General features: G+C 41.6%; 1 protein-coding gene across 3 annotated transcripts in view; it reads left to right on the top strand.

The window, feature by feature from the left end:
* Positions 1–1823: 1823 nt before the first annotated feature.
* The window catches only part of MSH2 (mutS homolog 2), a 63821-nt gene continuing 40378 nt past the window's right edge, over positions 1824–25266 (top strand). The window contains exons 1-6 of one of the 3 annotated variants that reach the window (XM_075706860.1): positions 1824–2061; positions 4720–4874; positions 5282–5560; positions 5893–6039; positions 7186–7335; positions 9881–10014. In XM_075706860.1, the coding sequence (XP_075562975.1) occupies positions 1842–2061; positions 4720–4874; positions 5282–5560; positions 5893–6039; positions 7186–7335; positions 9881–10014 (1085 nt within the window). In that variant the 5' untranslated portion in view covers positions 1824–1841. The remainder of the gene's footprint in view (positions 2062–4719; positions 4875–5281; positions 5561–5892; positions 6040–7185; positions 7336–9880; positions 10015–25266) is intronic. The other 2 variants (XM_075706861.1, XM_075706859.1) reach the window with 2 other exon arrangements.

The raw sequence follows: 25266 nt of genomic DNA, 5'->3' as shown, positions 1-25266 counted from the left end.
TGTGGTCCTTCAGTGAGTGTGTTTGCAAAAGGGCTTTGAAAACTTTTCTGGAAAAGCTGTGTTACCTCAGGGGTACAGGACTGGGGTTTGGGCGGGGAAGGCTGAGGCGGGGACGGGCAGCCCAGCGTGACACTGGGCAGGAATGGGGCAGAGGTGGGGACATCAAAGTGTTCCCTGGGGAGGGACAGCCAGCACATGGCAACACCTTCAGACTGAGGTATCAGGGTGGTCCCAGTGGTAAAAGGATAGTTTAGTGTGAAAACCTGAAGTACTCCTTATGCAGGCCTCTGAGGGCCTTTTGGAAGGCACCTATTGACACCAAAAAAACATTAAAGATGAGCATGTTGATTCACCAAGTGGAAAGATGAGAGAAATCAGGTGACAGATCTAGGGAAAAAGGTCCCAAAAGCATTCCATAGCTGGGACCAGGGGCAGGCCAGGAGGAAGAAAGGAAGAGTGAGAGATGAGTTTGGAGAAGTAAGGTAACATATGGTAAAAAGGAGAGAGAAAGCAATGGGATGCAGACAAGGAGATGTTCTGAAGCAGCACGGTACACAAAACAGAAGAAGGGATAAGCATTTATGCAAGAAATGCTAAGGCATGCAAAACCTAAGACGTATTTTGTCTGTAGGTAGTAGGGTGCAGGCAGCTGAACTGGGGTATAAGAATCATGATTTAGAACTCACTGGATAAAAGGAGTGGTGCGAGACAAAAGAAGCTTCCCAGAAGACTCGATTTAGCTGATGCGACCTGGGATATCCCACTATTCTTAAACAATATTCACTAAATGAAAGGTTGTCAGCTATACCGTTTCTGTTCCTTTGTGTCTTTACAGGAGAAGGAAAAACAAAAAATTAAAAATGCTGAGGACAGCACAAGGAAAAAACAAAAACCTGAAGCGCTCTGGGCATGGGGACCGCCCTGTAGCCAGAGCTCAGGATCCCTCCGAGCACTGCAGGTCAGTCAGTGCCCTTTCTGTCCCTGAGCTGGGTGACCCCAGTGTGTAAATGGGGGCCAGGTCTTTGGGCCATTTGGGGTTGTGGGCCATTTACCATGTTGTTTGTTGTGCTGCCTGGGAGGAGTGATCCCCCCTGTAAGGGTGAGAGTTGCCTTGTCTTTGCTCAAGGGGGCACATGGGCATCTCTGGACACCATTCCCCCCGTAAGCAAAGGAAGGCCCACTACCCCCCAGTCTCCTGCCTCCTGGCAGTCTGAGCAAGATGGCAGCCCTGTACTGCGGCGGTGTTACAGCATTTGCCTTCTGGCAGCCTACAAAGCTCCTCGGCACGCTGAGCCCTGCGGGCCTCTATACTCCTGGTCCACAGGGCACTCTCCTCCTCATGGAGTAAGTGGAGCGACCACCTCAGCATGGCTGCCTGGGGCTCCCTTCCTCTTCTGGGATGACCTTTTGGCGACTGCGTGCCTGCGCGCATGAGGCCTGCGTACTTCGGCTTTGACGTGAGGTTGGACGGAAACACCCAACTCCTACCATCGTGTGGGGCTTCGGCGCTGAGGTTAAGGCAGCACCGGGCGCTGGCACTGTGCCCCCGCCCTTGACCGCCTCACCGGCGCCCACCGGGAGGGCGCAGCCCGCCCCGCGGGGGCCCGGCGGCAGGCAGCCTGTGGGAGGCGGCCATCACCGCGCCAGGCGTTGCCATGGCAGCGTACGGCGCGCGGGAAGGCCCAGCCACCCGCCATGAAGGCGTAGAGGGGCGGGGCGGGCGTGACGCGCCGCGCAGACTCCGCAGCGATTGGGTGCCGCCGCTGGCGCGCCTGCGCCCGCGGGCCGATTCGGCGCGCGCGCGCGCGCGGCGGCCGTTGGCGGGAGGCAGCGGCAGCATCATGGCGGTGGAGCCGCCGCGGGAGGCCCTGTGGCCGGAGGGCGCGGGGGCCGAGGCGGGCTTCGTGCGCGCCGTGCTCTCGCTGCCCGAGAAGCCCGACACCACCGTGCGCTTCTTCGAGCGCGGCGACTACTACACGGCGCACGGGGCGGACGCGCGGCTGGCCGCCCGCGAGCTCTTCCGCACCCGCGCCGTCATCCGCCAGCTGGCGGGGGCACCGGGTGGGTGCGGCGGGGGAGGCCGGGCCCGGGCAGCGGGGGGGCGGCGGGGGGCCAGCGCGGCGGGCGGGCGGCGGGCTGGACTCGCTCCCTCCCCACCCCCGCCCCCCCCCCCGGGCCTCGCTGCGGAGGGGCGGGCGGTGTCGGGCGCCTGGCCCCGGGTGGCCGGGAAGGAGGGGGCGGGCGGGCCGAGGCGGCGGTGGGTGCCGGTGCCGGCAGCCGTCCCTGGTAGCCGTCCTTGTAGCCGGCGCAGCAGTGGCGTGTTCTCAAGGGCAAGGCCTCCCGGCTGTCACTCGGGTCGGGACGCTGTGTGTTTTCGCCTTCCGTCGTGGTATTTCGTGGCTACCCTGGGCCTGAGTTTTCCGTGGCGTCATTTTTCGAGGATAGTGACCTCGTCAGGGCGAGAGAGCGTGAGGTGCTGCTCTTCTCTTCCCGCTCTAGGGCACTGGACCACTACTGGCAGGCACTGGGCTGCTGAAGCCTGCGGCACCCCGGGTGTTGGTGAGAGTGGAGGCAGTGATACGTGCTGCTGTCCTCTCCGCTGATGAATGCGGGAAGGGAGATACTAAGAGGTCTCTGGATTTTAATGTCCGCTCCGATTCATTGCAGCTTGGAAGCAGGCATAACTGAATGCAAATCTTTCTTCTTCAGCCTCTTGCAGCTTTGAAATGATAATTAGCAGCCACTCTGAGTAGGATGCGTGTGACAGATGTAGGTGTACAAACGTAGGAAGGTATCAACAGCAGAAAGCACGGTTCTGAGTATATACTTCTCATCACATAAGCTCATACTATAGGGCTGTCAGATGTGGATAGTTAGTTGAACACAATGTGTTGCGTAGGCTAAGGGCGGTTAATAACGCTTTTCCAGTGCATTGGTAGATTTCCGTTTGTGAAAATGATTGCATGGTATTTTTTGTGATAACTGAGGATGGGGCTCATACAGTTCTATAGTGCAGGTGATAGGTAAACAGTGGTAATGTCACACTTGACTAATGATGGCCTGCAGGAGTAAATAACACTTAATTATGTATTGCATAAGATTTTTCTCCTCCATCCACCCCCTGTTGCTTTTTATTTATCTCTTGGTATAAGACGATGGAGCTTGCAGATGTCGGATGTAAGAGCATTGAGATAAATTATCTTGTCAGAAGAGGCAAACCTTAGCATTATCCTTAATCTTGAGGAACATAATGTTGCAAAGTTATTGGCTCATGCTTCGCAAAATAAACCTGGTTTTTATGTGTGCAATGGCATTAAAAAGAGAATGACATTCTCATATGCTTTTCACTTTCTATTGCAAGTGATGAGCTAATATGTAAAAAAACAAAACAAAAAAACAAAATGAAAAAACCCCAAACCCCCAACCCCTCCCCAAAACCACAAAAAACCCCTCACAAAAAAAACAACTTGTGGAGAAGTCGTAGAGCTTAATAGTTTCAAGTGTAGAACTTGGTATGTCTTCCAGACTAGAAGCACATGTATCAGTATTATTTGTGTATTCCATTCAAAAGTGATCACAAGTGTAAGCCTCTGACTATCAGCTCTGGTTTTAAAACCTTATCTAGCATATCCAACTAAAAGTCAGCATAAAACTACATTTTTTGCTTTCAGGATGATTTCAAAGCACGCTTCAGCTGCCCCCTGCTAGTGTATTATGTAGTCTCAGCTGAAAAAAAAGAAAAATTCTGTTTTGTTGGACAGTTCTGCGCTGGGAAAGATAACTTAATTATGTGGAATTAGTTTTTTTACCTGCTTCCAAAAAAAAGTCTTACTAGAGATTTGAGGAAAAAGGAAAGAAAATGAAAAAATCCTGTTTAAAATAAACCCATAAGTTCTTATGGGTGTGGAAATTTGCTATTTTAACATCTTTCACGTAAAGGGAGGAAGAGCCTCAAAAGTGATGAAGGCATGCTGCTGAAGAGGGATGTGATAATCCCTATCTATTGCTTGTGCTTACTTTATATGTCATCTAGCTCTCATTTATCTGATACCAGTCTGAGTTAATTCCACTTGCTGATCTGGCAGAAAACTTCATGTACCCACCCAAACCCGCGATGTGTTTATTAGTGGAATTATTCTGTGAGTAGGCTGGTGCCAGAGGTAGCATGGGAGGTGGGGAGGTAGAAATGGTATTACTCCTTTTGGCAGCTGTACAGAATTAAATTTGTTCAACTGTATCATCTGCCTGCACCCTTATAGGAACAGAAGCAGGAAGTTTGTCAGTTAGGCACTTTCTAAGTTAGGTTTTAATGTAAACTTACAAACTTCTTTGAGAATATGTTGTTTTTACAGTATATATTGTGATAAAAGGGAAATGTCTTGGCATGTGTGTCTTACCATCTTCTGAATGTGACTAGGGTGACAATCTGTTCTGTCAACAGAAGTGGTTTATCCAGGAAAGAAAAGATGTTATCCAGAAGTCTCCTACCTGTGGGAGTCTCCCACCACTCATTAGATTAAAATGTGTGAACATAAATTAGAAAAAACAAATCAAGAATATTGTAAGGAGAGGGGAAGGGTGAGAGGAATAGATGTCTTTCTGTATATGTACATATATGTTTAGTGAAACTTGTAAATTAACATTTTTATTTGGATATGGAGTATGTTTTCTATGAACAAATTCAGGTGTATCATAAGTTTCTTTTTTCCTTTTCTGTAGGAACTCAGAAGCTTGAGAGTGTTGTGCTTAGTAAAATGAACTTTGAATCTTTTGTGAGAGATCTGCTGCTTGTTCGTCATTACAGAGTTGAAGTTTACAAGAACAAAGCAGGGAGTAAATCTATCAAAGAAAATGACTGGTATTTAGCATACAAGGTACAATTTTCAACCTTTCTTTATAATTGTGAGGTGAAATTAAAAAAAACCAAAAAATAACTCTTTCCTGAGCCCCTCAGCTTGGAGTTTTGGGATTTTCAGGGACTGACATTAGTGGTATGATGGTAAATCGTGCAGTCTGTTATATATCCCTGTGTTTTCTACTGTTTTAAGGCTGGAAAAGCTTGTTCTGTAGCTTTGCCATAGGCTGGGAAATAAAGGAAACATGAAGTAGTTCACTTTTTGTAGATGATATGTAAAATTTTAATGGTTAAAAAAAATAGAACAGCTGCATGTTTTATATTAATGGACTGTTCAGTACTTAGTTTTATCCGTTGTCTTTTTTAAAGAAAAAAAGTATGTGTGTATATACACACTTTTTAAAAGTCTATTTCTTTTCTAAATAGGGTTCTCCAGGAAATCTTGCCCAGTTTGAGGAAGTTCTCTTTGCCAACAATGATATGTCAACGGCCATTGGGGTTGTGGGGATTAAGCTGTCTACTGCTGATGGACAAAGAGTAATAGGAGTGGGGTATGTCGACACTACACTGAGAAAATTGAGTGTCTGTGAGTTTCCAGATAATGATCAGTTCTCAAACCTTGAAGCTCTACTGGTTCAACTAGGACCAAAGGAGTGTGTGCTACCAGGAGGAGAGACTGCAGGAGAGATGGGAAAACTACGACAAGTAAGGGAACTATTGTGGCTTACACTTAGACAAAACTTTATCTAAAAGCTGTATTCTAGTTTATTAGCTAGGCTCCATGGTTTGTGGAAAACTGAAAGAGCAATATGTTGACTTGAAGTTTTGATTTATGCATCCAAAATATATTATTTGTCTGTTGACTCAGTTGCATTTTAATCATCAAAAGTTGTTCTAAAGGTAAGATCTTGTCTGTCATTCTTCTCTCTGCAACCTAGCAGTAAATCAATATCTCTTCAGGACTGCTTCTATGTGATGAACATCTGTCCCCTAAATATTGAAAGTAATTGATATCTGTGTGTGTTTGTGGACAACAGGTCGTTCAGAGGGGAGGAATCCTGATTACAGAGAGGAAGAAGGCGGATTTCACAACAAAAGATATTGTTCAGGATCTCAATCGCTTGTTAAAATCAAAAAAAGAAGAACAAGTGAATAGCGCAGCATTGCCAGAGATGGAAAAACAGGTGAGCACAGAGCAATGTTTAATGTGCTCCTGTTTTTTAGAAGCAGAGTGGTGTGTGCATGTGCTGTGAGCTGATCTCCTCTGTCCTTACTGGTCCTGTTTTATGCTGGATTCCCATACTTCTGGGAAAGTATATTGTACAACCTATGGTATATTAAGCTACATTCTTGCTGAAGTGTTTAGCAGTTCTGCTCAGCTTGAGTCTGTATCAAAGTTGGATTCCAGCGGTCCTGGAAAAAAATGAGAAAACCCTTCGCTTACCTCCTTAACGTAATAAACTCTGGTAAGCAAACAGACTGTGCACAAAAGATGCTTCTTATTCATAATCTGTGTAGCCTAAGGACTGAAATACAGTACTTTGATTATTTTGCATGATGGGAAAATTGGTATTTGAAAACAAAGTAATGTTTATGATAATATTTTTGTATTTTATATCATCTTATGGCTCAAGCATATGATTCAGTGCTTGCATGTGAACTAAACGTGTTTGTTCTTAGCTGCAAACAAGAGGTAATTTGCTCGAGATAAACATGTTTTAAAATGCCCTTCACAGCTGATGCTCATTGCAGGTGTAAGGTACAGAGTTATTCTCCCTTAATGTGTGATTTCATAACAGGTTAAAATTGTTTGAAGTGTGTTGCAGCTGAACAAGTCGGTCCTGCTGCTGCCTCTCTTTTGTGCTGGCACTAGCGTTTGTAATGCTGTGCAGTGAGTCGGATTAGATCCTTGTTCTGGCTGAAAACTAACCCTCAAACCATGTCCTGAGATGATCCATGATCTCTCATTTATCTGCAGTAACTTGTTTGTGTTCCTGAGCCAGAAACATCCTGATAACAGCTTTGGAAAGCTGGCGAGGTGTGCACTCCACATTTTGTTTATCAGATTATGCAAACGTCTGGTTCGCTGTTCTTGCACCTACCTAGAAAGACGCTGCAGTGCCATAGAATGTTCCTATTAAAATGATGTCAAACAGGATGAGTCTGTCATAACCCTGCTGGAATTGACATGGCTCAAAGTCTTCCCTGATTGTAATTTTCTAGGGGCATTTATCAAATACTCCCTGATTCAGGAATGTTTCTAACTAGAATGTGGTGTGTTTTTTTGGTTGGTTTTTTTTGTTTGGGTTTTTTTTTTTTTTTAACTTCAGGTTGCTGTTTCGTCTTTGTCGGCCATTATCAAGTTTTTAGAGTTGCTGTCAGATGAATCTAATTTTGGACAATTTGAACTGACTACTTTTGATCTTAGTCAATATATGGTTCTAGATAATGCAGCTGTTCAAGCCCTCAACCTTTTTCAGGTAAGAAATGCACACTTGAATTGGTAAGTGCTTTGCAATATACTTATTTAGCTGCTTGAGTAGCCTGACTGCCCAACCACAACTCCCTGGATCCTGATTAATGGCAGCTTCTACATTTTAGCTTTGTTTTCAGCTACGCCTGTACAGTGTGTGTTTTAAACACTATTAGCCACTGTTACTGCCTTTTTTGGTTTTGTTTTTTGTTAGCTTGCTTTGAATGTAGAAGAGAAGATCATCACAGAGGTAGGAAGTGGCCACAAACAAGGGTCTATGTAGTACCTCTATGGGAAGAGCTGTAGAAGTACCTCATGCTTGTAGCTGTTGAGGAGTCTGGCTAAGCAGTGGGGGGACTGCTTTGTCTTTCCTTGGTTTTAGTCAGAGAAGTTCACATCTCCAGTGGCAGGAGCAGACTTAGGGTGTGGGAGGGGAGGAGAGTTCTGTAGTTTTGTGGTATGGTAGGGAACCCCAAAGCACAGTTGCTTTATACAGTAGTGCTGGTTTTGGGAAAGAGAATAGAAGCTTGAATTAGATAGCATTAGGGGAACAGGAAGCATATGGCAGGAGCACTGCTGTTGGTGAGGGGCAAGGGAGGGCTGGCTGCAGCAGGCAGGGCAATGAACAGGACAGTACTTAGCATGCCATGGTGCTTTCAGAATGTTAACTGGCCAGTGTCAATTTTACTTTTTACATGTATTTTCTACAAATCCAGGTAGGTTACCAGTCTCCTCCATACCTCCTACCACGTCTGGTTTTCTGGTTTGCTCCTTTTTATAGTTGTAGGAAAATGTGGACTCAAAGTGGTGTGTTGTATCAGCTTTTCTCTTTTGTTTTCATGTTGGTAAACCCTGCTTAGTGATCTTTGCTTGGAGCTAATCCACTTGAGTTTCAGATTTATAGGAAGAAATCACAGATATGGTCCCCTGTTTACCTTAGAGGGGTTTCTGGAGGAAAAAAGAGCATATATTCAGCATTTGAGCTGGTTAACCCTGCAGAGAGATGTTCTGATTTTTTTTTCTTTTTTGCTTTATTTCCTGATTCTGTGCCACTATCTAGGGAATGAAGCAAAAAGTATATCTCTTCTCAAGCTTTATGAAGGTGTTTTAGGAAGTTCAACACTGTCTTAGCTACATCCCTTTATAAGTCCTTGCAGGTGTTACATGTTTTGTGATAGGAAATACACTGCCATATCTGTCTTCAGGGGCTGTTTGGACCTTTGGAACAAGGGGTTTGCCATGTAGCAAGAAGCTGTGTTGTTGCCTGTGTGGCAGGCTGGCTGTGGGGAGGTTTTTGGGCAGGCACTAAAGGAAAGGGAAAATACTTTGTAATTTGAGTTGCTCTGTGAGGTATGTCGGTAAAGTTCTTACGGTACAGCAGATGCAGTTGATATATGAAACTGTAGCCTTCCAACTTGGATGTGCTGAAGTAGGTTATTTGTGTATGATGTGTGTACTCTGTGACACTTTCTTGGATTCAGAAGTTTTACATATGTAATACTGTCCAGAACAGTGAAAATAGGGACATCCACTTTAGAGATCAGATTTTCCAGGGGTAAAATGTGTCAGTGTACCTTCTCACTGTTGTGGTGATGCTAGTTCTACATTCCAGTTGTTTACAGGCATCCAGACATGCTTCTGGTTGAATGCTTGCCCGCTGTTTTAATTGCAGGTGTTTTTGGGTAGAGAGGGTTGAGATTTTAATTTCAAAGTTAAGAGTTTGGAACAACTTTGTTTGCTGTTTTTCAATGTTAAACAAAATTTTTGCTTCCTAGCTGTTTGTGCAAAAACCAAACAAAACCCCAAGAAAAAAGTGCGAAAGGCTGTCTTGAGTCCAGTTAATATTAAACCTAAATCCCTGAAGGTGTTTAAAAGCCGTGTAGATGTGGTGCTTAGGGACATAGTTTAGTGGTGGACTTGACAGTGTTAGGTTAACGGTTGGATTCTATGATCTTAAAGGTCTTTTTCAACCTAAATGATTCTATAATTCTAAATTATAGACAGTAAACTATAATCTGAACAGAGTAAGTTTAGAGATGCTTACAGTACTCCAAAAATGATCTAGGGAAGCTTGAGAGAGTTTGGATAACTGTATTCTCTCCCATTGCCTCATTCTAGTGTGTCCCTGCCCCCCACCCCAGCACCCCTCAAAGATCTCCAACCAAAACCCTTGAACCCAAGTCTTATTTCTTGCAGATTTTTTTTTTTTATGGACAGGACCTCTATTTTTTGACCTTATGAAGGTCAAACTAGCAAATATCCAGGTATATTTCCACTTTCTCTATTCAAAGGGCAAACTGCCCAGTGACTAACTTTCCCATTCAGTCAGCTAGTTTCAAAATGGACAAGCCTATTCCTTGTTTGCCATGTTCCAGGGACCAGAATGTAAGTGCTTTAATGCCATGCTGTTTCATTTGCCTTTTTTGATGGGTGCCAAGTTGAATACAGAAAAAAACACTGATCTGTTCCTAGGGAGCACAGTTGAGTGCCATTCAGTGGGTGTCAATAAACTTCACTAACTTTTTTTTAATTTTTTTTTTTCTCCTTTCCAGAGTTCCGTGGAAAATGCTAACACTGCACAGTCTCTAGCTGGTTTACTAAATAAATGCAGAACTCCTCAAGGACAAAGACTAGTTAATCAGTGGATCAAACAACCACTTATGGACAAGAATAGAATTGAAGAAAGGTAACAGTATTATGTGTTTGATAGACTTACAGAAGTTAGTAACTATTTTACAGAAGGCTCTTTTAGGCACAAAAATACTACAACCAAGAAGTAATGGTGGTTGGAGGTTTTTGTGTGCTATCCTGTAACACATTGTAGTTAAACAGAGCAGAAAACGTTTTTCCCTGAGATGCAAATTGACGGGTTACGGTTAGATTAAATGCTTTTTATAGTTATGACATTTTAAAGAGGAGGTATGATATGTTTAGGTGGTCAAATGATTCATGCTACAGGCTAAGGCAATGTCGCAGCCACTTCCTCACTATTATTCATACTGCAAATGCTCAATCTGTGTACTAAAATTTTGGTATCACTTCCAGTTTACCAATTAAAAAAAAAATCAACAAAACGCCCAAACAATTAAGCAGTAGTGTCCTCTTCCTATTTCCAGAAAAAAACTTACATTTGGTTGCAGTGGGGCACTCTTACCATATCTTGCCTAGATATTATGGCCCAAATATGAGTGGTCTTTTTCTTCCTTGGTCTTTCATACTGCTGCCTGTCACCATGTTGTCTGCCCTACCAGTAGATAGCAGTATCAGTTGATAAAAGCCTCAAGAGAATCTGGCAAATCTCCGCTGAGAATGTACAGATAATTCTCAGTCCTTCAGAAAGGAAAACCGCAATGGCCATATTCCTACTGTGTGTGTGTTTATCTCTTGACTATGTTCACCATGCAAACAAAAGTCACACTTTTCCAAACTTGTGCTAAATATAGTTATACTCTTATCTAAACCCAAACTTCATGCAACTCAAGTGAACAGCAGGTTAATGCATCGCAAAATGTATGATAATGTGTATCTTGACGAAGCAGAATAGGCTAGAAAACTGAATTTAACTTTGATACTTTCTCTAAGGCTTGTGCTTCACATAAGGTATTGCAGGTATGTCTGTATACGCTGTTGGGCTTTAGCATAGACCACTACTACCAAAAAAGAAATTTTGGCTTGGGCATATTGACCTTTAAAGAAGTTATGCAAAGAGTAGTTTTCTCTAGATGTGTGGACACTTGAGTTATTCTGCTTGTCTTCAAATTTTTCTTTCTCAAATCATTTGCAGAATGGTACCTAGTAACTTGATCGGAGCATACCTAGAAATGTTATTACTATGACACTGAAATATTTGTTCACAGGTTTATTGAATGCTCTATCTTATTCTTAGGTGTATTACAAGAGCTTTCATCATTAGTTCTTGATTACGTGCCCAGGATCATCTGTTTCTGTCAGTTTGGGATTCTAAGATCTAAGCCAACTTTAATTTTATGGTTACATTGGTTTTAATATTTTGAAAGCTATTACTCCCATTTGTAGTTTTCTTATGTCAAAGTAAACACTGGAAATTTTAACTTTTGTATCAGACTTGTTTGCGCATTACTGTGCATCAGATGTCCTGCAAGTTTGGAAGAGAGACACTGTTTTCTTTATAAAGTTGGGGCTAAATTATAGGCAGAAAATTTAACTTGACATGTTTTGTAGAGGTTATGATCATCTCCACATTTTGTGTTGCAATTCTATATGGCTAATGTTGACTGCATTTAGGAAAAGCTATATTTAAAGGAGGGGAATAATTCAATGGGGTTGTGAAGCTTGTAAAGGTTTGTGTATCCAAGTGTTACAAGGTTGAAAGAGATCCATTAATAACCTCCTGTATCTTGCCCAGCCACAGAATCATTGGGGTTGCAATTTGTTAAAAGTAGTTTGTTTTAATCTGTACTTACGGACACTGAAATACTGTAGTATGACTACAGTCATGTTTTTCAGTTTATTCTGCAGCATAGCTAAGCCTCTCAATGCATCTTGCTTTCAGGTACTGCTTTTGTGAAGGTAATTCTTTGGCTTTGGGATAAAAGCAATGTATTTTGCTCGTAAACTGCTGGTGTGCCTTCTTCCCAGTCTTAATGCTGTTCAAAGTGTGTAGGACTGTTCTTTTTTTTAATCCAAAGGAACAAGCATAATAAGAGAAGCTGTTAGGACTGATGAGATATACCGACAGATTCAAATATTTTTGGAAAGATTGGTGGTTGCCAAGTTGTTTTCTATGTACTCTGCTGTATATTGTGGCTGTTTTAAGAATTACAAACTATAATTTAGAGCATATAGTTTGAGAAAGAAATATCTGGACTTTTGTTCCTTTACTGTTCACAGAAAAGCAGTACTTCCTTTGTCATCAAGGTGTGTTACTGATTATTTCTTCGCTTGAAGTGTGCCACCTTAAAGCACCCCATTTAACACTAACCAGTGCAAACCTCTTATCAAACTAGCCTAAACTATCCTGGTTGGACTGATGTTAGGTGACAGTGTTTTGGAGTAAGCCTGTTGTTTTGCTTATTCAGGAGGTATGTTGACTTAACTTTTATTCCAGTAGTGTAGAATGGATGTCTGTTTAAAAAACTTGTTAAACTCTTGCAACACTCTGCTAAGACCTGTAGGTGGTGCAAGTCATCTTCTGGAGCTAAATGGAACATCTTTCAGTAGTTTGTAACCTGTAATGTGCTTTTAACATTTACGGATAAATGGAACACGATGTTATGTCACTAGTCCATATTAACCACAGATACAGTAACAACATGAATTAATGTACAAAGTGCATATGCTTCAGATAAAATAATGTTTATCTACTGGAACAGCTCCTAATGAGAACTAAGGAAACAGAGGTTCCTCATACTTGTCTGTCTTGAAAGGCATGGGGTTCTGCCCATGTCTGGCTTGTTTTCCGTGATTAAAAAAATAATTATCAGTCATAAGCATACAAGATGCAGCCCTGCTGCATCCCATGTGGTGTGTTCAGGATGCAAGTACATGAGGTTCTTGCTCCTTGCATTATAGTCTGCATATTTCTGAAATTAAAATGTAATTGCAGAGACAGGAAGTGCAAATAGATCTATTAATTGCATAACATGATTGACTGTAATACAGCAAGCCACTTCAGTATGTAATGTTTGTTTTTCAGATGCTGGAAAGTCTGAGAAATGTGGCAGAATGTAAAATAGTGCTTGTTATGCCCTCAGAAGGGAACTCATGCTGAATATATATATTTTTTTTCTTTCTATTTTTCGGGGGAAACACTATCTGATACTTTTGCAGAGCACAAATATGAAATTCCAGCTGACATTTTTTTAGTCTTCTATGCATACTGTGGCTGAACCTCTTATATGTCTATGTCCTGTAGTAGAAAAGGTGCAGGGGTCTTGGTTCCAGAGGAGTAACAGACTGTACTCTAACATTACTTCTTCTGGTTTGAGCTTGTTTTGAGCTTTTCTTTTGTGTTCATAAATACTATACTGCATGGGGGACAAATTGTGTAAACCAGTCCTATCTCTACCAGAGGCGGAGAGTAATACATTTAGGAAGCTTGAGGTGAATCAATGGCTAGCAGGGTAGAATTTCCAAGTTTGTATAACAATCTCATGAATCAGTCTTGAATGACAATTAAAGTAGCAGCTTGTTTAAAAACGAGGGGGGGGGGGGGGGGAAGCAACTTGTAGCTAGCTAGTGTAGGCAGGCTTGAATGCCTTCACAGGGCTGTATTTAGTAATAAGTTAACCTAACATATGCTTTCCGTAGCATATAAATGGAGGGACAGAGTGGGGTAATGCATATGGGATAGCTCAGAAGCTGTGTGACTGGGGGCTCATCTTGGATGCACACAAATACACAGCATGGATGGGAAACGGCCAGGTGAAATGAGAAGTCCGCGTGTGTTGCAGCCTGTGATCTCCCTTGGATTGCAGAAGCGCGATCAAGCAACTGGAGTGCTGTAGTGCATGCTCTTCACAAAGGCTGGTCAGGGAAGATGGCGGGGTGGTGTTTCCGCAGAGGTATGGCCTGAATGTGCAGAGCTCTGCTGCAGAGGAGGCAGTGGGCCTATCAAGAGCTTATGGGTCAGGATTATGGGACAGCAAGGTGGGGCGGCATTACAGTGAGCATCAGCAGCACGCCTGCCCCATCAAGATGAAGTGGACAAAGCTGCCTTGAGACAACAGGAAGAAACATGATTATGTTATGAAACATGATGAAGAGTCCTGGTTCTCTTGGAGGACTTGAGCCACTCCAGCGCCTGCTGGAGTGAAGCACAATACTTGCATCTTTGCACGTGCCGGCAGACCAGGTCAGCAGTGTGCCCTTGCAGCAGTGAAGGGTGACTGCATGCTGGGCTCCGCTGGTAAGAAGAGGTTGAGGAATGTGATTGTTCACATCTGCTTGGTAGCTGTGAGTCTGCGTCTAGAGTACTGTATCAGTATGGGTAGATGGACAAACAGGAGCCGGTCCAGTGGAAAGCCACTGAGCAGGAGTGTGGGCTGCAGCATGTGGTATTTGAGGAGAAGCTGAGGGAGCCGGGTTTGTAGCCTGGAGAAGAGAATACTAAGGGGCAGACCTGACTGCTGGTTTCAGCTGCCTAGTGGGTGGGAGTCATACAGAAGGTGAAGCCAGGTGCTTCTTGCAAGGGCACAGCAAAAGCATGAGACAAAACAGACACCAGCTTCACCAAAGGACCCTCCTGCTGGATATAAAGAAAACAATCTTCACCATGAGGATGGTCAGGCTCTGGAATGTGCACTCAGAGAGATGGAGGGATCTCTGTTCTTGTTTGGTGTTCAACTGAAATTAGCCTTGTTTTGAGCAAGGGCTGGAACTTGAGGCCTTGAGTTCCCTTCCAATGTAAATTTTTCTGCAATAGGTTTTCGCTACTTCTGTGTTCTTTTCTAATCTGCAGCTGTCTCTGCAAAACATTGCAGATAGGCTTTGTTGCTTCTGTCATTGTGGTTAGCAGCTCTGGAAAGACCTTCAGTACTTTTCTGAGTACAGGTCAGTACTTCTTCACAGCAACAGACTGATTTCAGGCAGTTAAATTAGTAGGTGGTGGCCAGTGTCCTCAGTAAGGGAGGGGAGAATGTGACTAACCTGAAGGTTTGTCTAAATGGCTTAATTAAAATGCACTTTAAATGCTGGGAGTGCCCCTAATGCCTGTAAAGAAGCTTCTGAAATACAGGTTGAATCTGAGCTAGTTGAAAGACAGAAATGTGATTTGTTATTGTCATGTAGATCATGATGCAATAAGTACTTCGCTTGAGAGAAGTTGTCATTCCAGTGACATGAAGATGGTGTTGGCTTCCCAGTAAGCCTCTAGAAATGTTATAAAAATTTCACCTTTGTCATTCCAAAAGTTATCATCTCTAAGACTCCTAGAGAAATGTTTGGAGCTTGAAGCTCTTAATGCTTCTTCTTTAACCCTCTCCCCTCCCTTCACCTATGTTTACTATTTTCAAAACTACTAGATAACCTGTATTTTCATTTGGGTTTGCTTGTGACAGTGAGTGCTGTCTAGAAACATTAAACAAAAGCTCTACTAGTCAAGCATATGTCAGACAGGTCACGTCTTTAGGAAGGAATTTCCATCAAAATCCCAGGTGCTTGAAAGTTATTAAAAAGCTTAGATTCTTGTGTTGCAGGAGACTTGTTTTTAGTTTTCTTGTTTGAGGAGGGGACGGGGTATGTAAATAAGAGCTGAAAAAAGACTCCTTTCATGACACCTGCAGGTGTGGGAGAGACAAAGTTGCCGTTTGAGCTGGAGAGGTGCCTAAAAGCCATTTGTGTTCTGCATGTTATCCAAATCATTTGTCTTCTATGTCAAGGATCAGCGATCAGCATTGCAAATCTGTAAATTATAGGTAGCATTCAATGGTGCAGCACTGGAGCAGGTAGTCATAGTATCTCCTCATTGATACTTCTGGCTCACCCAATTCATCCTGATGAGTCCTCACTTAGTGCAAAATAAATAGGAGAAGTAAGCTTTTAGTCAATTTCTTTTGCATCTGAATTTTGAGGCTCAAAGGAAATGCAAATTAAACTAAAACTTGGTTGAAAAGTCAAATTGGATTTCAGATTTTTAAAAAATAATCAAATTGCTATTTATTTAGGGAGATGTGAATCTGTAGCTGTCATACTGTTTGCTCTCAGCCTGCCAAAAGGAGGTGGATGGTAATTATTGCAGTAGTTAAGTTTTACTTAGAATCTGTGTTTAATTATTCAGGATTTTTATTTTTATCACAGCCATAAGTTAATGAAGTTTCCAGTGGAAGTGTGACCTTATGAAAACTTTTACTATGTACATGTGCAAAGCTCTCTGGTTTGTCACAGCATCATTGGTGGTCACTAATTTGAACATTGTATACAGGAATATAGTATATTCTCCATAGTGTTTCTGCTTTGTTTAATTTATACCCACAAACATTAGAAAGCTGGCATGTTAGGAAACTGCAGTGGAATTTAATTTTGCCTTGACTTGTAATTTAATTTAATTTATCATGTATAAGGGTTGTAAAAGTCTTTAATATTTTGTTTACATACAGGTTTGAGTTTCTTCTCTGTACAGAATGAATGCAAATGAAGAAATATTTGTTTTTTACGGCAAAGAAATAGAACTTGTTCAGTATGCTTAGTCTACACTAGTTTAAGGAAATGCACAGGTTAGCAATGTAAAAGAGTATTAGTGTTGATGGAGTGCAATAAACTTAACCTCTTAATTTTAATAATGTATGGAAACTTGCAAGGAATAAAACACGTAGGAAAAAAAATAATAGTGGAAATACCTTTCCTCAGCTCTTTCTAGTCTTTGAAGACCATGCAGTAATATTGCTTTATCACTGGATCCCAAAATGCTGTACTTAATTAAAAAGGAAGACTGGCACAAAACCTCTGCAGTGTGAGGCATTATGCTGAGAAGCAGCCTTAGCTGCTTTCTATTTTTGGTTTCTCTGGAAGGTTTTGGGTGGAGCAGTTTCACTATATAGAGTTTACAAACTTGCCCATGACTGTACAGTACTTGATGAGTTCTTGCTCTGCAGCTTCCATTGTTCTTTGTTATCATGTAAGAAATGGAGGTTTATTAGTAATTCTTAAGATGGGCATTTGTTTTCCAGAAGCATGATATGTTGATGGAATGGCAATGTTAAAAAAGTATTGTGAAACTGGTTGTTCTTGTCTTTATATAAATTAGGATATTTTTGCCTTCACATCCTTGACACTTGCTCACACTAGCTGTTCAATATGTAGGATTTCCTTGGTCTTCAGTAGTCAGGATTCAGTGTGAAGGTTTTTTGTTTGTTTTTTACTCTTATGTATCATGCAGCAACCTGTGACACAGAGTTGTTTCATAGTTGGCTGACACTCTTTGTTACTATTTAAATCAAAAGGTGTAGTCATGCTTCCCAGACTGTGGATTGTCACCAATTCCCTTGCTATTGGGACTGGCACTAGTGTTCATGTAGCTGCTTGGTTCATCTTTTGATGGGGAATTTAGCATGCTAAAATAATCAAGGGTGTAATGTTATATGGTATCTAATCCAGTAAAACTAAGCAGTTACCAAAAGGGGCAATCCCAGTTCCCCTTTCTGTCCTTAGCTTCTGCTGCTCCCTTTTTTTGGTCTTGTAGCTACAGAGTAATACGGTTTGGCTTGTTCATCTGATGAAAGCTAATCCATGAGAAAGTTACGGAAGTTTCCATCTAAAATTAATCCTTTTGCTCCTGTGCAGCTGGTCCATGACCTGCTATCATCATAAACATGGGAAGATTAACATCTTAAATATAGATCAAGCAATACCAAAAGCCTGTTCTTCAGATTTAATGATCTGACTTGTGTTTGCTTTCTCTTGGTATCTTGACTTTTTTAGAGCTTACGCTAATTAATTTATATTGTGAGTTGGATTACCAAACTTGCTACAGGAGGATAAATGGGATATCTGCCTATCCTCAAATTGGAAAAGTGTCTGAATCTGTGGAGTGGAGCTGTTGACTACCATTGCTCAATAAACCCGCTGCCTTTCTGACAAATTCACTCTGAAGATGCTACTTGAGTATTTTTTAGCTCTTACGGAAGACAGACTATGGAAATTTTCTGAAAAATAATGTATGCATGGAAATAATAAAACAGGTTTCCTGTAACATTGGGAAGACAGAAGACATGTCTCTGCCGAAGTGTTTAGGAGATACTTAGAGAATCTTGTTTTATGAAATATCCTTGTATCACTTTGTCTGTAAAGTTCCTTGAGGGAAAGAGACTGTTTAGTCCAGCAAGGTTGTGCTGGGTTTTTGAGGTGGGAGAGGATTTGCTGTGTAAAACATCTTATATTCAAAATTCAACCTTGCCGATGGATTTTTCTATATGTTTTTTTCTTCAATAAGCATGTATCTTTAGTAGTTGAGAACAGTGTTTATCATGCCGTGATGTAGCAGGTTGCTATAAGGTGAGAATTTTCCCTTTTTACCCCAGCTCCTTTTCTGTGGAGCTGTTTAATTCTTTAAGGGTAATAATTTTATTTCTAAACTGAGAGTGAGGAAGAGTGGTGAATTGAATCTAAATAGTGCTGTTACTCTAGTCTGAATGGCAGTTCTCAGTAATAATTAAATAAACTTTACTCTTATTTGGGAAACATAACTTTTGAGAAACATAAGTGAAGGCTTAGTTTCCTTTCTGTAACTTGGATAGCTGACTGTTACTGTAAGTAATATACCCAGGCTGTGGAATGGGAAATAAAAGACACTTGGTTTTGGTTTTAACTGTGACTGGGGTGATCGTGTAGGGTGAATGCACAGGTGTATGAAAGTTTCTTTAGAATATAGACAGGAATAAGACTTTTTGCTTTAAATTTTTTAATATTTTCAAGACCCAAGTCTTGTAGAGCAGGGCTGGTCTGCCATGGGAGCGTGGAGTAGTCCCAGTGGCAAAGTGAACCATCAGTGGGAGTTGGTGAGAGGGACATGATGGCCTCTTTGGGACCCTGCTGCAGGGCGTAGGTGGCCTTCTGTCCTGTCTGGAGAGAAACAGTGGGACCCTTGACAAGCTGTGGTCATCGCTCCTGAAGATCCCTCTCCTCATTGCTCTGAAACGCAGCTTGCAGCCTGCGGCTCTTGGCCATGTGAAGAGATAGGTGGGTAATAGTACCATCAGGAGCGCTGCCAGCCTTGCCTTATAAATGAGGAAAAAATGTTTCCTTTCTGCTTCTCTTACTTTCCGTCGTAGGGAATTCATGTGCATGCCTTAGAGCCCTGCAGTTCTTTGCTTTGACATGCTTTCTGGCTAGAGGAGGCAAAGCAAGCTCTGCTTGTGTGCTGCTGCTTTATTTGCATATGTTTCAGGATGATACCAGGCACTCCCTTCCCTCAGGGTCTAAAAATATTGCTGTTGCAGCAGTCTGCTTCAGGAGCAAGATCTTAATTGCATCAAGTGGTACCTTGCTGGCGAGGATAAGACCCAAGATTTTATTTTTCTGCTGAAGAATTGTTTTCTTCTTTACCTTGCCGAATCTGCTGAGGTTGGAAAATGTTTAAACACTTTTGCAAAAACAGCGAATTATTGGTAATCTATTTCAGAATAAATAAGACTGCAGTAAGTATCTTTGGGGAAGAAAATATTATATTGGAGTTAATGATGCTTTTTCTGAGAATCCTGGTTTTGGAGGTGGGGTTTTTTGGGTTGGTGGTTTTTTGTTTTGTTTTTTTTTTTTTTATTCTGAGCTCATTAGCTTGCAACCTCACAGTCAATACGTAACAGCTTCCAAAGCTTTATTTGGTTGTTAAAAAAGTAGTTATTTTGTGCCTGGTACCCCTGATGTAATCTTGGGGCTTTAATTTACTATCTCTATGCTTTGACATAATACTCAAATGGTATATGCAGGAATTCACGTAGGGTGGGAAAGCGTCTGTTGCTTTCCTGATACATACTAGTTTTATGTTATATAAATCTAACTGATGTAGAGGAGTGAACTCTGATTATTTGGAAGAATGAGTGCATTTATTGAATTTAAAAATTTATCTGTAAGTGGACTGTTCTGAGGTTGCAAAGATCCAGTATTGTTTTCATGGTAGGATGGTTTGGGGACTAATTAGGAAAATTAGAAAAGGCAGGAGACTGTTTGGATGTGGCTTTCTCTTATGTTGCTTAATCAGGTTAAGCCTGCTGTGGAGCACTTAGTAGCTGCTTAGTAGCACACTTTGGGTACCCAGTGCTCTGGAAGCATGTGCAATGTGATTTCTGTGGCTCCTCTAGGGTCTAAAGCTGCCCTTGAAACCTTGGACTCTGCATTACACGGGACTACTTCAATAGAGCTGCAAGAAATAGTCAGCATGTTCATGATTGCTTCAAGTTATACATTTGAGATTAAAAGACAGTAGTAGTGAGTTCAATCCAAAGACCTGCCCTGTAATAGTGGAATGAAGGCCAATTTCTAGTACTAAATACATCCTGAGGGCATCAGATACTTGCCTGGAGATTCCTCGATTGAGTTCACTTCTGACTTGAGGGAGAAAGTATGGCAGGGTGGAGAAGAGCAGCAGGTAGCAATACTATCTCACACTTCATGTGGTGGCAGTGCTGGTTTCTGCCAGCTTAGAAGCATTGGTGGGACTGTGGCTTGAGGCCGTAATTTCCTAGCCAGCTTAAGCCAACATCAAGATGCAGCTGGGCTTGTCCACAGCTGGCAGAGCCACCCCAGAGCAAGCTAGTTCAGGGGAGCCTCACTGGTGGAAAGCAACCACAGCCACAGCAAATGAAGATGTGTGTTTAAGGAGGGGGCTGCTACTGGGAACATTACCTTCAGCGTCAACGTGGGGTGTCTGCAGCTGCCTTTACCAGACTACCAGTTTTCCTTCTTCCATGCTATGCGGCTTGCCTTTCAAGCTGTACCACTGAACCAGGTCATGCTTGGTCTCTATGACTTTTTTCTTTCTGCAGAGGAAAAGTTTTGAAACTCTCTTTTTGGGTCTAGAACTGGGAATCATTGCAAATCTTTTAAGAAGCTAGGAAGGTCATCAGAGTACAAGGATCACTATAATTTTACTGGGATACTGGCATTGTCTTTAAGAACACAAATGTTACAGGTAAATTGTAGGGTGCATCACTGTGGGGTTGTTTGTTCCTGGTGCTGTTTCTGTTAATCTACCCTATTATACGGTATCTCTTCATGGCTAGAAGCCTGTAATTTCACATCCTGCACATAAAACAGTAATGTACTTAAATTCTGAATTGAGGGTGTCTATACACTGTTGTACTCCTTCACTGTCGTCTTAAAAGTTTTGCCATTTAGGCAAGCTGTATCTTTCAGTTTAGCTTTTTCTTTTTTTAGGTTGTAATGGTGGTTTTTGGGGGGGGAAGCTGTGAAGTCATTTGGTATTACAGAAGCATTTGTAGCATGTTCTTAACTGAGGAAACAAAACCAACTTTGTGCTAGCATGCTAAGAAAAAACGGTAACAGGTTGCATGGTTTGGGCAAGAGCAGGTGGGAAACAGAAGAAGAGCTTGAGCCATTCAGCGTGGCAGGGGATACATGTGAAGGTGCAGGCTGCTTTTTTGGGAGACAGAGTAGGAGGAAGCCTTGCTTACCTGGGTGCAAGCCTCTCGCATGGCCTGTTGGAATTGGCGTGGGTTGTCTGTTTGTGACCTGCAGGCCCTTGTGCATGCACGCATATTTGGGAGAGCTGAAAGAGAGCTTACTCAGATGAACAGCTTGTGACACTCAAACGTAAGATTTTTGGACCCTAATGATATTGTAGGGCCAAATTGTACCAATTTCATTAAAATAACAGAAAGATTTTTGACCCCTTGCTTGGGATATTCTCTCTCATGTAAGATGTGCTAGAGAGGTGTATGCAACTCATCGAGAGACCAGTGTTCGGAGTTGTTGATGAAATAAAAACCTGGATTCAAATCCTGTGTCTTCAAAGTACTGGGAGAACTGGTGCTTATGGCGAGTCCCCTGCAAGGCTGCTCCTGCTGCTTGGGTAAATATTGCCACCAGCTGGAGGCTCACTGCCAGAAATCAGAGCAACTTCTGTCTGTGCACAGGCTCCAGAAGCCACTTGGTGTGAGCTGAGTGGGGGATTGAGAAGATCAGTGATACTGAGCCTGTGGTGTATGAGTAAAATAAAATGGCTTTTTAAGCTGCTGGTTGCTTATTCCTCAGGTTTTGTGTTATTTTTATTTCAGATTGTTTACAAAGATTGCTCCAGTTTCATAACAAAGTCTTTTGTGCATAACTAAGCACTTCCAAAAGCATGTTTAGGTTGTCTAGATCTTTTACATTGTTATTTCTTTGCGCTTGTCTGAGAAATTTTGAATGATATTTTTATAAATGCATGTAACAACTCAGATTGTATTGGGCAAAAAGACCTGGGATGGTCAGTGTGATTTTCATGCTGCTAAGATGTGTGCCGGAGTAAAGTCATTCTCAATATCAGGCTTCAGATATCTGATTTAGGCTACTGTGTGTCCATCTTAGGTGTCTGTCTTAATATGTAAAAGGCTGTAAAGTATACTGGGGTTCTTTGTCATAAAAAGAGCTTTGCAGATTTAAGGTGATATTTACCACTTACCTGAGGCAGTGACAACCGGACTTTAGCTGATTTTTGTGAGAGAGAAGATGTTTGTCTAGAGAACAGTTTGGTCACCAGGGAGGAGCTTAGGACAGTGCCTTGCTTATTTCTGGCTGGAAAACACAAATGCTGGTATTAATCAACTACAGCAACTTGCTCTAGTGTGGACTTCCTCCAGGGTGTTAAAATCCCAAGTCCTTTGTGTGGAAAGAAAACCCAATTAGAACAGGTGAGATGGTGGCTTGGCTTTGCTCTGCCCTCCTGTTGAAAGGGCAGTACCTGAGGCTGTAGTTTATTACGTTTATTCTGGTAATTTCAATAGGATTAGAAAATAAGAATTTATCAGTTTCATATATCTGGGTTAAGCGTGTCCAGGGAGGGTTTACCTCAGCTACATTGGATTAAGAAGAGATCTGAGTTTGAAAGAAACCCGAAGGAAACCAAAATAATGGTACATGAACTGTTTTCCACTTCCCTTTGTATAAAGGAAATAAGAAATTAAACTGGCATAACTGTGCAAATTCTGAAACTTTTGTAGTGAGATGAAAGTCTTAGCGTATTTTAAAGCAGTCCTTAATATGCTGCTTTTGTAAGTGTGTTTCTCTGACAAAATTCTCTATAATCAAGTTGAACAGTTGGACAGAAAAGTTGATCTTATTCTGCAGTCATAGAAAACCTTTAGCAGGCAGCGAATACAAATGTATGCTCTTCAGAAGTCTCGGCTGTTGTATAGCTGGGGAGTTACAACCTTTAAGACCTTAAAAGTAAGTCAGCTTCTGTAAAGGACTGCGTTCTTAATTTTATTTCAGTGTTAACACTTTTTTTTCCTTGTGTCTTGTGGAATTTTTAGTTAGTACAATTTTTCCCCATGAAAATGTCTACCAGAATTTGGGATTTTAAGTTACTATTCTGTAGTAGGAATTAAATATATATATTAGTCATTATTACATATATATTACTCATTATTAAATATATATATTACTGATTATATATGGATCCAAGTTTCATAATATGATAAAAACCCTCAGAGTCCTTTCTCTGAGCAGAGGTGCTTGGAGGAAGTGTTCTCATTCCTGCATGCACGGAGGGGTGCAGAACTGCCCAGGGTTTCGCAGGATGTCGGTGGAGGAGAGATTAAAACCTGAGTGATTTATAACTCGGCTTGTTGTACAGCTCACTGGTTAGGGTTTTGTCTGTGCCGGCTGATCCTGCTCAGGCATTAAAAATACTCATTCTAACTCTGGTCTTTTCTTTTAATCTGTTAGTTTAGTTGTTATTTCTACAGACAGAATTCTTTTCATCCTTCTATGAAATCTGTATACAAATCAGGCTTGATTAATGTTTTCCCATTAACTTAAACTTCTATATCTAGCTCTATAAAAGCCTAGAAATGCAATTAAACCCTCTTAAGAACCTTTGTGTTGTGGCAGTATTGAGTGCAATAACCTTAAAACTGTGATGAAAAATGCTGCATAGATGTAGCAAAGGAAGAAGCAATCTTTTCTGATGTCAAATGAGATGTAAACCTCAGTGGAATGGAAGCATTGTGATGAGACTTGGGAAAGTGTGTGCCATTTACTAGATTGAAAACAGATTTTTGTTGTCTTTTTTTGGTGTGGAGTGTTAGTCTTTGTCTGCTGATAGCAGGTCCAAGAGATGCCTCTTGTCAACAGTAAAACACAGGAAAAGATGAAATGCTTTCGGTTGGATTCCAGAATATCCAACAGGAACTTGGAGATAGGTGATGGGGTTTTTCTCTCTCTCTCTCTCTGAGAGCATACTGAGCCTAATGTAACTTGTTATTGCAATTCAAAGTTGATAAATAGCCATGGTTTTGAATAGCAGGAAAAAAAGGGGTGTTATCTTTTCCAAGTTCAAGAAAAGTACTTGTGTTAGTTTTCAGTTTTATTAGCTGAAATTGTGCTGTTTTTGTGGTTTAATTTGCAAATTTAAATAAATAACCATCTTGAAACAAAGATTTCATTTATGTTCTAGTATGGTTTCACTAGTTATTGCTTCTGTTATCTTGACGACTGCCTTAGATCTGTGGTGGAAAGATTTGCCTTATTTTCCTTTCCCTTTCTGCTGTGTGGCAGAAATAAGCTATCCAATGTTGTCAGCTGTTGTTTGATTATGCTTTCTTGGATTTTATTATTTGTTTCTTTTTGTATTTCCCTTTTTTGTTTCCTCAGTCAAGCTTTATATTAAAAAACCTGCCATTTGATTTCATTATTACTTGTGAGCATTAGGCATGGCTTATAGTGGTATTATTTTAACATAGCCCTTTCTATTCAGCAACCTTGTATGTATTCTTACCATACAGGAAGCTGTTACGCAAAATGGGGCATGACACAAACCTGTCAGCCTTATATTTGTGGTTGGCAAATAAGGGGGGGGAGACAGAACAGTACTAGGAAGGTCATGAGATGTTAGTCTAATTAATGTGGCAGAAGAAAATTGTATCATGCTGATCTGAGAATTCTTGGAACTTGTTGTTGTGGACAAAGGAGGGGAAAAAAAAAAGAATAAATTAGGGCTTTCAAAATGCCTTTGACAAGTTCTTATCTAAAAAGCTGTTGAACAAGCTGAGGGAGTTGTGGGATGAAAGTGAAGGGTTTGTTTGTGTAAAAGGCACAAGCAAAAAAAGTAAAGGTTTTAATCTTGGCGAAGGTAAGCTCAAGAGTCTAGAAGCTGCACTTGAGATACTCCCTAATGATCAGGATAGCAGCTGGCTAGTAAGGTACTGACACTTCTATAGGTGACACAAGTAAGGACCAAACTTTTAATGAAAACTGAAATAGCCCGACTGATTGGGCAGAACAAGGATGGTTTGGATTTTAATGAGAG

Source organism: Pelecanus crispus, chromosome 3, assembly GCF_030463565.1.
Source record: "Pelecanus crispus isolate bPelCri1 chromosome 3, bPelCri1.pri, whole genome shotgun sequence".
Lineage (NCBI taxonomy): Eukaryota > Metazoa > Chordata > Aves > Pelecaniformes > Pelecanidae > Pelecanus > Pelecanus crispus.
This window is presented reverse-complemented; position numbering and strand designations above follow the sequence as displayed.